The following is a 14,614-nucleotide window of genomic DNA, read 5'->3' on the forward strand; positions in this document are numbered from 1 at the left end:
CTGGTGTGAGATTTCGCCTGATGTCATGCAGCCCACATAACGTAACTGTCATGCGTTTCCTCCTTCAAGACAATTCTCGGACGCATTCTGCAGGGCCAATGGAGACGCTCCTGCAGCGTTTTCGATGGGAAGTGTTTGTTCATCCACAGTACAAACCCGTCATTAGCTCCCCCTGAGTTTCATCTCTGCTGACATGAACCGCTGGCTACGAAGACAACTTTTAGACACAGGCAGCAAGTTGAAGACAAGCGTAAAGAATAGGCAGAAAGCACAGGCGGCTGCCTTCTATGGCGAGGATATTGTAAAATTGGTACAACGCTACGACAAATATCAGTCGTGGCGGCGGCTGTGTAGAAAAATAGCTAGAAGGTGTAGCTGCCTGTTACAAATAAAAACATTTTTGATTTTCGCAGTGGTCTCCACTCCGCAGACGATCGGGTCTTATTTTCGAAAAGCTCTCGTAGAATGCATCATTCACTGTGCAGCAGACTCTTGCCTTTCGTAGGTAATACTCTAGCCGACTTACTTTTCCAAACACAAGTCACAACCCAGCTCATAGTTTCAATCTGACCGTTCACTCTCCCTTCGTGGGCGATAGAAAATTTCCCACTGAACACTTCATACTTTGATGACGCAATCATATAAAATGTTTTACGTTGATCACCAGTATCAGCTACCATTGGCCATCAGCAGAACGGCTGAATGCAGCATCTGCTGCTAACCAGGCTTTGACAAAACTTCACTTGGAGATCATCTGATGCTGCTTTCACGTCTCTGATAATGAGTAATGATAGCCGATATCAGCGACACTATAAAACATTTTCTGTGAATGTGTCAAACTAAATATTTAGTGCCCAACAAAATAAGTCAGAGAAATTGTCGATTTTTGCAGAAAATTTCTAAGTTTGCCATAGATATAACACGTTGTTGTTTTTTTTTGTTTTTGTTATGATGTTGTATTTCCTATAAATTGAAGTCCTTTTATTTATTTCTTTACTTACTTATATATTTATTTATTTTTTGAGCCATCAGTCTTCCGACTGGTCTGATGGTGCACGTCACAAATTCCTCACCAACGCCAACTATTTCATCTCAGAGCATCACTTGCAAATTACGTCCTTATTTATCTGCTGGATGTATTAAAATCTCTGTCTTTCTCTATATTTTTAGCCTCTACAGCTCCTTCTAGTATCATGTATATTTCCTGATGTCTTACCGGATGTCCTATCATCCTGCCCTTCATCTTCTTGTCAGTGTTTCCTATACATCCCATTCCTTGACGATTATACGAAGAGACCCCTCATCCATTACCTTGTCAGTACGTCTAATTTTCAACGTTCTTCAGTAGTACCATATCTCAAATGCTCCAATACTCTTCTTTTCTGGATTTCCCACAGTTAATGATTCCCTGCCACACGATGCTGTCTTCCAAACGAACATTCTTAGAAATTTCTTCTTCAAATTAAGGCCGGCGGGTGTGGCCATGCGGTTCTAGGCGCTTCAGTCTGGAACCGCGTGACAACTACGGTCGCAAGTTCGAATCCTGCCTCGGGCATGGATGTGTGTGATGTCCTTATGTTAGTTAGGTTTAAGTAGTTCTAAGTTCTACGGGACTGATGACCACAGATGTTAAGTCCCATAGTGCTCAGAGCCACTTGAACCATTTGAGCCAAATTAAGGCCTATGTTAGATACTAGTAGACTTCTCTTGGCCAGGAACGCCATCTTTGCCAGTACTAGTCTGCCTACTATGTCCTCTTTGCTCCGTCCATAATGGGTTATTTTGCTTCCAAGGTAGCAGAATTCCTTAGCTTCGTCTACTTTATGATCCCCAATTCCGAAGTTCAGTTTCTTGCTGTTAACGTTTCTGCTACTTCTCATTACTTTCGTCTTTCTTCGGTTTACTCTCAGTCCATATTCTACACTAATTAGGCTGCTCATTCCCCTCAACAGATCCTGTGATTCTTCTTCACCTTCGCTAAGGATAGTAGTGTCGTCAGTGAAACGTTGATGTCCTTCCACCTTGAATTTTCTTTCCACTCTTGAACCTTTCTGTTATTTCCGTCATTGTTTCTTCAATGTACAGACTGAACAGTAGGGACGTAAAATTACATCCCTGCCTCATTCTCTTTGTAATCCGAGCGCTTCGTTCGAGTCTTATTGTTCCCTCTTGATTCTTATACATTACTTGTCTTTCCCTACAGCTTATTCCTTATTTTCTCCGAATTTCGATCACTTTGCACTGTTTTACAACGTCAAACACTTTTGTAGGTCAACAAATCCTACGAAAGTGTCTTGGTTCTTTAAAGGTAAAAAGGTATGAATTCACAATTTATGTGTTTTTCAAATATCTGTAATTACAACTTAAAAACTAATAGTTACATGTATACAAACAGTAAAGAAAATTCTTCATCTTTAACAGATGAAAAATAAAAGTCACTGAAGATGCTGCAACTGCAGCAAACAAAATTGTGTTTTGCTAAAGGCAGACCCTATCCAAAAAGCAAACACGAAAAAAAAAGAGCTTCAACCCCAAGATGATTACTTCCTTCCATTATCAAGCACACCGTCAGAACTGCCTCTCTGAACCGTTTACCTCTCCTAATGTCAAATTGATCGTCACCGAACTGATCCCCTATTTTCTTTTCCTTTCTTCTGTATATGATTCTTGTCAGCAACTTGGACGTATGAGCTGTTACTCTGACTGTGCGATAATTCACGCACTCGTCGGCTCTCGCTATCTTCGGAATTGTCTGGAAGATGTTTTCCCGGAAATCTGACGGTATGTTGGCATTCTCATATATTCTACACACCAACGTGAGTAGTCGTTTTTCTGTCACTACCCTTAATGATTTTAGAAATTCCGATGGAATATTATCCATCCCTCTGCCTTATTTGATCTTAAGTTGTCCAAAACTCTTTTACATTCTCATTCTCATACTGTATCCCCTATCTCCTCCCTGTCGACTCTTTTTTTTGTTTTCAGACAAGTCTTCCACCTCATAGAGGCATTCCGTTTACTGTTTACAACTATCCACTCTCTCCTCTGCATTTCACTGTGGAACTTCCATTGCACTTTTAATGTTAGCGCCGTTACTTTTAATTTCACCGAAGGCCGTTTTGATATTTCTGTATGCAGAGTCCGTACTTTCGACAATCATTTCGTTTTCGATTTATTCGCATTGTTCATGTAGCCATTCTGCCGTGGCTTCCCTGCACTTTCTATTTATTTCGTTCCTAAGTGTCTTGTATTTTTGTATTCTGAATCTCCTTGAACAATTTGGTATTTTCTTCTTTCGTCGATCAACTGAAATATTTCTTCTGTTATCCATGGTTTCTTCACAGTTACTTTCCTTGCACCTACGCTTACCTTTGCAGCTTCTGTGACTGGCCTTTTTAGAGATGTCCACTCCTCTTCAACTGAACTGCCTACCGAGCTGTTCTTTATCGCAGTATCTACAGAGCACTTCAAACGTACCTCTTCATTCTTTAGCACTTCTGTATCTCAGTTCCTTGCGCACTGAGAGTTCCTGACTAGTCTCTTAAACGTCAGCGTACTCTTCATCATTACTAAATTGTGAAATGAGTCTATATTTGAACTGAGCAAGTCTTACAATCAAATATTTGATTTCAAAATCTCTGCCTGACCATGACGTAACAGAACTGAAATCTTCCTGTATCGCCCACCCTTTTCCAAGCATGCTTCCTCCTCTCGTGATTCTTGAACAGAGAATTCACTATTACTGACTGATATTTATTGCATTATATATTATGAGACAGGCGAAATACCCTAAGACTTCAAGAAGAATATAATAATTCCAATCCCAAAGAAAGCAGGTGTAGACAGATGTGAAAATTACCGAACTATCAGTTTAATAAGTCAAGGCTGCAAAATACTAACGCAAATTCTTTACAGACGAATGGAAAAACTGGTAGAAGCGGACCTCGGGGAAGATCAGTTTGGATTCCGTAGAAATGTTGCAACACGTGAGGCAATACTAACCTTACGACTTATCTTAGAAGAAAGATTAAGAAAAGGCAAACCTACCTTTCTAGCATTTGTAGACTTAGAGAAAGCTTTTGACAATGTTAACTGGAATACACTCTTTCAAATTCTGAAGGTGGCAGGAGTAAAATACAGGGAGCGAAAGGCTATTTACAATTTGTACATAAACCAGATGGCAGTTATAAGAGTCGAGGGGCATGAAAGGGAAGCAGTGGTTGGGAAAGGAGTGAGGCAAGGTTGTAGCCTCTCCCCGATGTTATTCAATCTGTATATTGAGCAAGCAGTAAAGGAAACAAAAGAAAAATTCGGAGTAGGTATTAAAATTCATGGAGAAGAAGTAAAAACTTTGAGGTTCGCCGATGACATTGTAATTCTGTCAAAGACAGCAAAGGACTTGGAAGAGCAGTTGAACAGAATGGACAGTGTCTTGAAAGGAGGATATAAGATGAACATCAACAAAAGCAAAACGAGGATAATGGAACTTAGTCAAATTAAATCGGGTGATGCTGAGGGAATTAGATTAGGAAATGAGACACTTAAAGTAGTAAAGAAGGTTTGCTATTTAGGGAGTAAAATAACTGATGATGGTCGAAGTAGAGAGGATATAAAATGTAGACTGGCAATGACAAGGAAATCGTTTCTGAAGAAGAGAAATTTGTTAACATCGAGTATAGATTTAAGTGTCAGGAAGTCGTTTCTGAAAGTATTCGTATGGAGTGTAGCCATGTATGGAAGTGAAACATGGACGATAACTAGTTTGGACAAGAAGAGAATAGGAGCTTTCGAAATGTGGTGCTACAGAAGAATGCTGAAGATAAGGTGGGTAGATCACGTAACTAATGAGGAGGTATTGAATAGGATTGGGGAGAAGAGAAGTTTGTGGCACAACTTGACTAGAAGAAGGGATCGGTTGGTAGGACATGTTTTGAGGCATCAAGGGATCACGAATTTAGCATTGGAGAGCAGCGTGGAGGGTAAAAATCGTAGAGGGAGACCAAGAGATGAATACACTAAGCAGATTCAGAAGTATGTAGGTTGCAGTAGGTACTGGGAGATGAAGAAGCTTGCACAGGATAGAGTAGCATGGAGAGCTGCATCAAACCAGTCTCAGGACTGAAGACCACAACAACAACAACAACAACATTTATTGCAAACCTCAATTAGTCTTCCTTCTCTTTCATTTCTATACCAGGGACATATCCTACCGTAATCTTTTCTTATCTTTCTCCTACAGCCGCTTTCCAATCTCCCGTGACTATTAGAGTTTCGTCTATCTTTGCGTACAAATTGCCTCCACAACATCCTCCTATAGTTTCTCTTTATCTTCATTTTTTGCTTGCGGCGTCAGCGTGTACAAATGAGATATTTTTATCGGTGTTGGTTTGCTGTCGCTTCTGATACGAGCAACTCTATCACTGCACTGTTCACAGTAACTGACTCTCTTCCCTACCTCCCTATTCATAACGAATCCTACCCCGTTATACCATTTCCTGTTGCTTTTCAGATTACCCTATACTTAAGTGACCATTTCATTTCAGAGACTTCAACTGTATCTGGCTTGGGCCTCTGCATTTGCCTTTTAAGATGTTCTGGCTTCCCTACCCCGTTCAAACTTATGACATTCCGCGCCCCAAATCGTAGAACACTGCCGTTTTGTTGGTTACTCAATCTTTTTCTCATGGTCACCTCTCCCTTGTCCGTCCGCTCCTGGAGAGGCGCATGGGAGACTAGTCAGATTCATCATACCACTTTCTTCAATTACAGGCCACATACACATAATGAATCTTTAATGTAGTGATTTCCGTTGCCTCCTTCATCCTCATTCCGTTGATCACTGTTGATTCGTCAGCCTTTTAAGGCCAGTTTCCCACCCCAAGGGGAAGAGAGTGCCCTGAACTCTGTCGGCTCCTCTGCCCTCTTCGACAAGGCCGTAGGCAGAACGAGGGTGACTTCTTACGCCGGAAGTCTTTGGTCGCCATTGCTGGTGATTTTTATTCAAAATTTAAGCAGTGGCGGAGTTTTAGCCCAGGAGCCAGGACGTTTTGATTACTACTCAGAGACGCTACCGCTAGACCATGGGTTCCTGTCCTGACAACGGCAAACCAACGCACTCCACCCAGATTACAGCCTCAACCTCGGCTCCGGTTTCTTCACAATAATCGGATCCGACCAAAATTTTCTTACCCTTAGATACAGTACCTTCCCAACTTAAGCATTAGACTTTGCTCTACCATTTGACGCTATGGACGAGATGGCAGTCAAAACAGTGAATGGATTAAGGCTACGAACCAGATGAGACTCGAATGTAGTCCTTTGACATTTTCTCCAAACAAGTTTACCATGCACTCTCCGAGTTTCTCTCCACCAATACCTTCTTCCTACTAATTAAACTCCACAGATGATCATGAATTGTGCCTGAATAGCTCAGTTGGCGTTACCAAAAAAATGGTTCAAATGTCTCTGAGCACTATGGGATTTAACTTCTAAGGTCATCAGTCCCCTAGAACTTAGAACTACTTAAACCTAACTAACCTAAGGACATCACACACATCCATGACCGAGGCAGGATTCGAACCTGCGACCGTATCGGTCGCGCGGTTCCAGACTGTAGCGCCTAGAACCGGTCGTCCACCCCGGCCGGCTGGCGTTACCAGCCAAATGTAAGAGTCTACGCTCGGAACACATCTAGCAGACAGTTTCAGTCTGCCACAGGGTTTAATAACAAGGTATTTATCACTGCTGAATGAGCGTTTTGTTACAGACCTCACTTTCAGCACTAGATCTGAAGTGAGTAGCATGAGTAGCAGCACTCGGTGACAGCGATACTCACTGATGATGACCAGGTCAAGGGGGCCCTCCACCACGTCCACTGGCTGCGAGGGAGGCTCCGCCAGCCACTCCTTGCGGCTCACCACTTGTAGCTGGTCGTCGGTAGACTCCCCTGTAACACCCGCAGATTACACGTCAGCAGGGCAAAGGTCACCGCCAATTGATTAAGACATAACAGACTATGCTGTAAGTGCATGCAAAGTGTACAGACGGCACAAAGTGGCATCTCGTGATCACAGTAGATTCTGCAACGGTGATGGTCGTTTTCGATAAAGAGAGCAGCAACTGCTGGTTTGTATCAAACCAGGACCAGTTCTGAATACTGTCGTGTTGGCAGTGGTAGCTTAGTACGACTGTGTATCCGTGGTATTTGATGGGTGATTACTGGATAGTCCAGAACTTCACACAGGCGTTTCTACGTCTACATCTACGTCTATCCTCTGTAAGCCTCAAAGAGTACTTCTGGTACCACTTAAGGCTAGAGAGCAAGGACCTGAGAGTGGAAGGGCCAAACTCAAAGAAATATTTAGCTCAAAAGACTTCTTTTATTTGAGGCTAGTGCTGCACAAAACCTGTGGAATGTACACAATGTTATTTCTGGGAGGCTTCAATCATAAATACATAAAAATACATCACGTGCTCCAGCGGCACCGAAATGTCCATTAATGCATACGATATACAATACGCAGCTGGCCTCCGTCCCCAACTCTTGTGCACATTAACCCTGCAGTGGTCGCCGTCTAATATGAAGCGTAAGTGGCCGCATGCATTATATAGGTGTGCCATTTTCTCAACTAAAAAAAACAAGCCACTGAATTTTGAAAATATCTTTCATTGGTGTTTTATATATTGTCTATAGTAATGATTATTTTAAAAAACGCCCATGTGCGAGTAGGAATCGCACTTTGAGGGTTCCGTACAAATTTAATTATGTATATTGACAGTTCACCCACCCCAGGAATGAAGAATTTCGACGATTTTTCCTTGTTATCTACATTGATACTGGCAAGATATCGGTCCTGGGAATTCCAAGACTTTAGAGACTGTTTCAATTTTAAGTCTGAAGTCGGATAACAAATAACAAAAGAAATAATTTTTTGTGTGTGACAGTCACAAATTAACCATTTTCGGAGTTTTTCCTTTATTTGTAATGTCAAACCTTGCTTTCTGCCAAATTTCATGATTCTAGGCTAAGGGGAAGTATCCTATAGGTTGCCCGCCCGGTTAGTCGTGCGGTCTAACGCACGGCTTTCCGGAGTGGGAAGGAGCGCCTGGTCCCCGGCACGAATCCGCCCGGCGGACTTGTGTCGAGGTCTGGTGAGCCGGCCAGTCTCTGGATGGTTTTTAGGCGGTTTTCCATCAGCCTCGGCGAATGGCGGCTGGTCCCCCTTATTCCGCCTCGGCTATACTATGTCAGCGATTGCTGCGCAAACAAGTTCTCCATGTGCACGTACACCATCATTAGTCTACCAGGCAAACATAGGGGTTACACTCGTCTGGTGTGAGACGTTCCCTGGAGGGGGGGGGGGGGGGTCCACAGGGGGCCAAACCGTACAATAACCCTGAAAGAGTGGTTCCATGTGGGGCAGCGGAGCGGTGAAGTGGACTGCGGTAGTCGTCGTGAGTTTGTGGACCACTGCGGCTGTGGCGGGAACAGAGCCTCTCCATCTTTTCTACGCCCCAGTTAACATACAATACAATACAAATTCTATAGGTTTTGATGAGCGACTTAGCTAGTATTAAAACAGGTGGCGTATATGGACATATCTTTTCAGTATATTGAATTAGAAACTTCAATACTTTACAGTGATAAGGAACCATAGACCTGAGTATGTGACATAATTTTCAACTTGCAACGTCTACTCGTTCCTGCGACAAAGGGTCTTTAATAGTCAGACAGCCAGATAGACAGACTGTACAACAAAGCGATTCTGTAAGGGTTCCGTTGTACAGGATGGACCTGAACTGCAGCAACAAAATTTGGGAGGTTTATCAGGTATATTTTATGAATATTTTGCTGCAAGATTTCAGTGGTCTCCAGTGGCTCGTTACATTGTAACAGTATTTCTTGCAGTTACGGCGTAAAGTCAAGCGCCGGCACGCCATTTGGGAACGACAGAGCAGAGATAGCTGTGAGAAGCGGTCAGGCAGTCACACGCTGACCGACTCCTCTCCAGTACGACAACACAACAGCAGCGGCCTCTATGCGAAGAAGACATAAGCGTCGCGCCAGATTTGTCACGGCCCAGTCAAACAGCGGCCTCAAAACTATCGACTTGCACAGAAGCCTCAAAGCTCACTACTTCGCTTGAACCCTCTATGTATCAGACTAAGGATTAATTGTACTGAAGAAACTTGGTTATTCGTATGTCGCCCTTTGCTTGCGACACATCTGCGCAACAGAAAGTTAATTATTGTAACTGCCCATTAATACGATTTGTTTGGATGTTATCTAGCGATCCGAAAAAGCAGGTTTCCTAGACACCCCACATTTGACGACTAGGCAAGATTTAACACTTACTCCCATTTACGTTTGCATTTGTATCGCACTGAAAACATCCGCACGACAGTGCAAATGTCGACAGCAATCGCTTTCTGTCTTATTTGGAAACAAACTTGTTATTTTCGCTAAAGGTATTAACTGCTGATAACAGTAATGGCCGCTATACTCTTCGCCCTCAAGCTGCGCTCAGTACTGCTCGGTTCTGTTCAGGATTTGTTGTTCTGACAGTGAAGGATAACGTTGACAGCGATATACGCCAGTATGTATAGGTTAACTGATGAAGAACGTTCACTTAATGCTGTTCCCACAACTACAGCTACCACATCGAAGTGATGTTGCATCTGTCTTAGTGCTGTTTCCCTATTCTGTGTTTTGTATTGTACGTTTTGGTAGTTTGATATTACAGTTTTCATTGTTCTAAAGGTATTTTCATAGAAACGATAAACACCATCATTTGCTTAGGTCTTTGTCCCAGTGCAATGCGGGGTCGACCCTGTTACCATGGATTCGGCAGTTTTAGTGCCAGGGGGTGGCCGCATCAGATGCCCTTCCTGTAGTCACCCCATACCCCCCCCCCCTGGGACGGAAGTAGTGTACCTCGGCTGTCTGCATCTATTGGAAGCCATGAAATAGCGCGAATGTTTTCAAATGTCTGCGGGTCATGTAACTGAGGTGGGATATGGGAACCAGTCCAGTAATCACCTAGTGGGATGTGGAAAAACACCTAAAAACCACATCCAGGCTGGCTGGCATACCGGCCCTCGTCGTTAATTTGCTGGGCGGATTCGATGTGGGGCCGGCACCCCTACCTGAGTCCAGGGAGCAGCGCATTAGTGCTCTCGGCTAACCAAATAAACGATAATAACCTTTTCACCCTGTAACGAGCCACTGGAGGCCACTGGCCCCTCACACCAAAATTCTCAGATAATATCACTGAACAACTTCCAAAATTTTGAAGGCACCATAAGGATTCACCTTGCATATAAACCAATATACACTATTGGTCAGAGGTATTCTGTGATACTGTAGTGACTACTACACCTCGAAACACCCCATAATACAGTAACACTTTTTATTGACATCAAAAGTACAAGCACTGACAAACAGTTAATCCAAATAGAGTAATCCAAATAAATTTCCAGTATTCCATTAAGTTTCGGGTTTCCAGCAGGATTTTGGGCCCTAGAAGTCCTTGTCGCCAATTGAAATGCCTTGGTCCGGCTGAGAGCATAGCCAGGTAAACAATGTAGAACAGTTTTGTTAATAAATTATTCACCTAAATTACGCCAAAGGCCTTAATGATTAAAGACATTCACTCGGAAGTAAAACAAAATAACGTAGTGAAGGTCTTTGGTCAATGCAGTTGCTGATTGTCACTGATGCAGAGGCCATGCCCGGGTGATGGTGGTGATGGACACTGGTGGCTCTCTCGGTCGGGGGGAGACTGGCCAACAGCTTGGTGTAACATGTAGCGAAGATTGCAAAGAGACTCTGACTGAAGAACTGCGAGTGCAATTGGTGCCTGGCCCGAAGCTCGACCGAAAACTGCCTTGGAGCACCGTTGTGCCGCCCTAAATACTGAGGCTGCGTAGAGGTAACTGGGGGAATTATTTACTGTCACGTGGTCGATGGAAGCCAACGCACTTTTTTCCCAAGTAAGCAGGTCCACAGGATCGGTGACCTCCACCACCACTGGCACTGCTGCCTACTGGCCTGGTCGATTGAAGTTCTCTTGTTTGCTAACGTAACCCCTTCCTAGTTACGCCACTCGCAAACCTCAGGTGTGAAAGAAGTTGCAAGTCTACTAGGCGAGAGGCCCAAGCACCAAGTTCGGACACCTGTTAGTGGACATTAGTATGGTGTATGCCTATCCTTCTCCTTCATGACAACTCTGCTGGGGACGCTTTCAGTGAGATATATGAATGTCTCTGAAGAAATAGCAGCCCAGTCTTCCTCATAAGCCGAAACCAGAAAAGGTAACGTCGTTGGACAGTGGCGTCTGGAGCGAAATCGACATCCTTAGTCATCCCAAAGATGTTCCCCTGGGTTCATCTCGAGGCTCTGGAAAGGTCTGGACATTTCAAGAATGTCATTGTCAACAAACCATCGCCTCACAAATACTGACAGGGTGGACCGTCACACAATCGTCGTCTCCAAACAGTTCCTCAGCTGTATACAGTCAACAATGCTGTAAAATGTTTTCATGTCCTTCCACATTTTGCGTTTCCTGAAGCACAGTAGGGATACCACGTCCTAATCACAAAAAAATATCCCCATACCTTAACACTACCTTCTCTGTACTTCGCTGTTGGCGCTACACAGTATGGCATGTAACGTCCAGTAGGCATTCGCCAAACCAAAACCCTTCCACCTGATTGCCGCAGCATATAGCGTGGTTCATCATTCCAAACCACTCCTTTCCAGTGATCCAGTGTCCAGTGGAGTTGTTCCTCACAGCACCTCGAGCATTGCTAGGTACTGACGACAGGTATGTATGGCTAATGAGGAGCTACTCGAACATTATACATTCCTTTTTAACTTCCTAAGCACATCCATTATGCTAGCCGACTAGGGGTAGCAATTTGGAACTGGACTCATTCCTCCCACTGATGTCATACGACTTTTTTTACCCTCCACAATGCCTGACTATTCTCACACGGTTTTTTTGAGGTGTGGTTGTTCCTGCGCATTTCCACTTCATAACCACGTCACCAAAAGTCGACGTGGGCAGCTTTAGTAGGGTTGAAATGTTCCTGATGGATTTTTTAGTCAATTAATATCCAGTGACGAGTCCACGTTCGAAGTCACTGACCTCTCCTGACCAATACATTCATCTACATCTACATCCATACTCCGCAAGCCACCTGACGGTGTCTGGCGGAGGGTACCTTGAGTACCTCTATCGGTTCTCCCTTCTATTCCAGTCTTGTATTGTTCGTGGCAAGAAAGATCGTCGGTATGCCTCTGTGTGGGCTCTGATCTCTTTGATTTTATCCTCATGGTCTCTTCGCGAGATATACGTAGGAGGGAGCAATACATTGCTTTACTCCTCGGTGAAGGTATGTTCTCGAAACTTCAACAATAGCCCGTACCGAGCTATTGAGCGTCTCTCCTGCAGAGTCTTCCACTGGAGTTTATCTATCATCTCCGTAACGCTTTCGCGATTACTAAATGATACTGTAACGAAGCGCGCTGCTCTCCGTTGGATCTTCTCTATCTCTTCTCTCAACGCTATCTGGTACGGATCCCACACCAGTGAGCAGTATTCAAGCAGGGGGCGAACAAGTGTACTGCAACCTACTTCCTTTGTTTTCGGACTGCATTTCCTTAGGTTTCTTCCAATGAATCTCAGTCTGGCATCTCCTTTACCGACGATTAATTTTATATGGCCATCCATTTTAAATCACTCTTAATGCCTACTCCCAGATAATTTATGGAATTAACTGCTTCCAGTTGCTGACCTGCTATATTGTAGCTAAATGATAAAGGATCTTTCTTTCTGTGTATTCGCAGCACATTACACTTCTGTACATTGAGATTCAGTTGCCATTCCCTGCACCATGAGTCAATTCGTTGCAGATCCTCCTGCATTTCAGTACAATTTTCCATTGTTACAACATCCGCAAAAAGCCTCAATGAACTTCCTATGTCATCCACAATTTCATTTATGTATATTGTGAATAGCAACGGTCCTACGACACTCCCCTGCGGCACACCTGAAATCACTCTTACTTCAGAAGACTTCTCACCATTGAGAATGACGTGCTGCTGTTACTGCTTCTCCACTGACAACACGATACTCCCCGCCTCCTATTGTACTGTCGGGTCCACTTCTCGTGACACCTAGTGGTCAATTCTACATCACAAAGGTGTGTCAGAGTATTTTTGATCCGATAGTGTAATCGTATTCACCAAAATCTGTAGAGAATCGTTTAACCGGATAGCCGCTTGGCGCGTTTTATCGCAGTAGCATAAAAAAATTGAGGGGCAAGGGTTTTGCGTCTGTGTGTGTTAGACTGGTGAGAAGTACAGCAAGGACTGGGAAAATGGATATATGGACAGAGAAACGTGCAGTCAAGCCAACCGCAAAAAACGAAACAGAGAGCGTCGCTTTGAAACTGCCCTTTTAATACAGACAAATGTGCTTTGATGTATCGCGGTATAAGTCGGAAGACGAAACATCGACGATTAAATGATCATCAAGCACGATTCCTGCACGGACGAGCTAGCAACGCTTCCCTATTACGGCCAATCATAAGGAAGGTCACATGTGATCTCGTATGTTCGCCGCCCAACCACACAAGGACGGTTAACAAGTAGCGCCTCTGAATACTGCTAGTCGGCGAGGTCGTAAGGACACATTGCACTGCATCTCCGTTGTCGTCTCTCCGTTGTTCTCAGGTCATACACGGTGTTTCAGATGTATTTTTGTTTCTGACTTACAAAACAATAAGTTAAAGGAATATTTATTTAGTCTGGTAAATGTAATGAACGGTACATTTCTGCTGGTTTATGAAGATAGTTAATTTAGTTATTTTCCAGGTAATTAAATAAACGAGCTTTAATTTTTTTAATTGAACTTTTTTGCTATAATGTAGCTACTGTATTTAAATCGACTGCGTGAAAATGAATTTAACTCAAATTTCTTTCAATTTTAGTTCTGGACCTGCAAATGCGTAAGGTTTTAGGAGTGAATGCAACATGTTGTATATAATTTACTACGTTGACATGGATGTTCTAGTAGCAGAATGTTCATCTAGGTGAGGTGTTTAAACGAATACTGATCCTCCTGATCGCACAAATCAGTGCATGTTCTATATGACCTATGGGCGAGACGTAAAGTTGCTATGTCACAAAGCGACAAGCTTCCTCGATGCACTGTTTGAAGTCATCTGGGGTTCGGTGCAGTAAATACAAAAAGAACTCAACTGGTGTTAAATCGGGCGACCGTGTTGGTCATTCCTGAGAACCAAGGAGTCCTAACCATCTTCCAGTTCTTGCAAATGCCACGCACAGAATGGGCTGAGTGGACCGATGACCTTATGTCCAAGGATTTGGCAACACACATTAATGGACCACCTCTTTTGATGACCGATATCACATACCCAACTACGATTTTCTGTGGCTCAATAATGCATATTGAAATCCTCTATGAGGGTGAAGATTTGTCTGATGTGATAGAAGAAGAAACAGGAGTCGATTTAGAAGAGATAGGGGATCCAGTATTAGAATCGGAATTTAAAAGAGCTTTGGAGGACTTACGGTCAAATAAGGCAG

General features: G+C 43.4%; 1 protein-coding gene across 1 annotated transcript in view; it reads right to left on the reverse strand.

The window, feature by feature from the left end:
* The window catches only part of LOC124796086, a 148,206-nt gene that overhangs the window by 79,255 nt on the left and 54,337 nt on the right, over positions 1 to 14,614 (reverse strand). Inside the window, exon 2 of the mRNA XM_047260172.1 lies at positions 6,836 to 6,946. Coding sequence (XP_047116128.1) covers positions 6,836 to 6,946 — 111 coding nt within the window. The remainder of the gene's footprint in view (positions 1 to 6,835; positions 6,947 to 14,614) is intronic.

The sequence above is a fragment of the Schistocerca piceifrons genome, chromosome 4 (genome assembly GCF_021461385.2).
Source record: "Schistocerca piceifrons isolate TAMUIC-IGC-003096 chromosome 4, iqSchPice1.1, whole genome shotgun sequence".
In the NCBI taxonomy this organism is placed as follows: Eukaryota; Metazoa; Arthropoda; class Insecta; order Orthoptera; family Acrididae; genus Schistocerca; species Schistocerca piceifrons.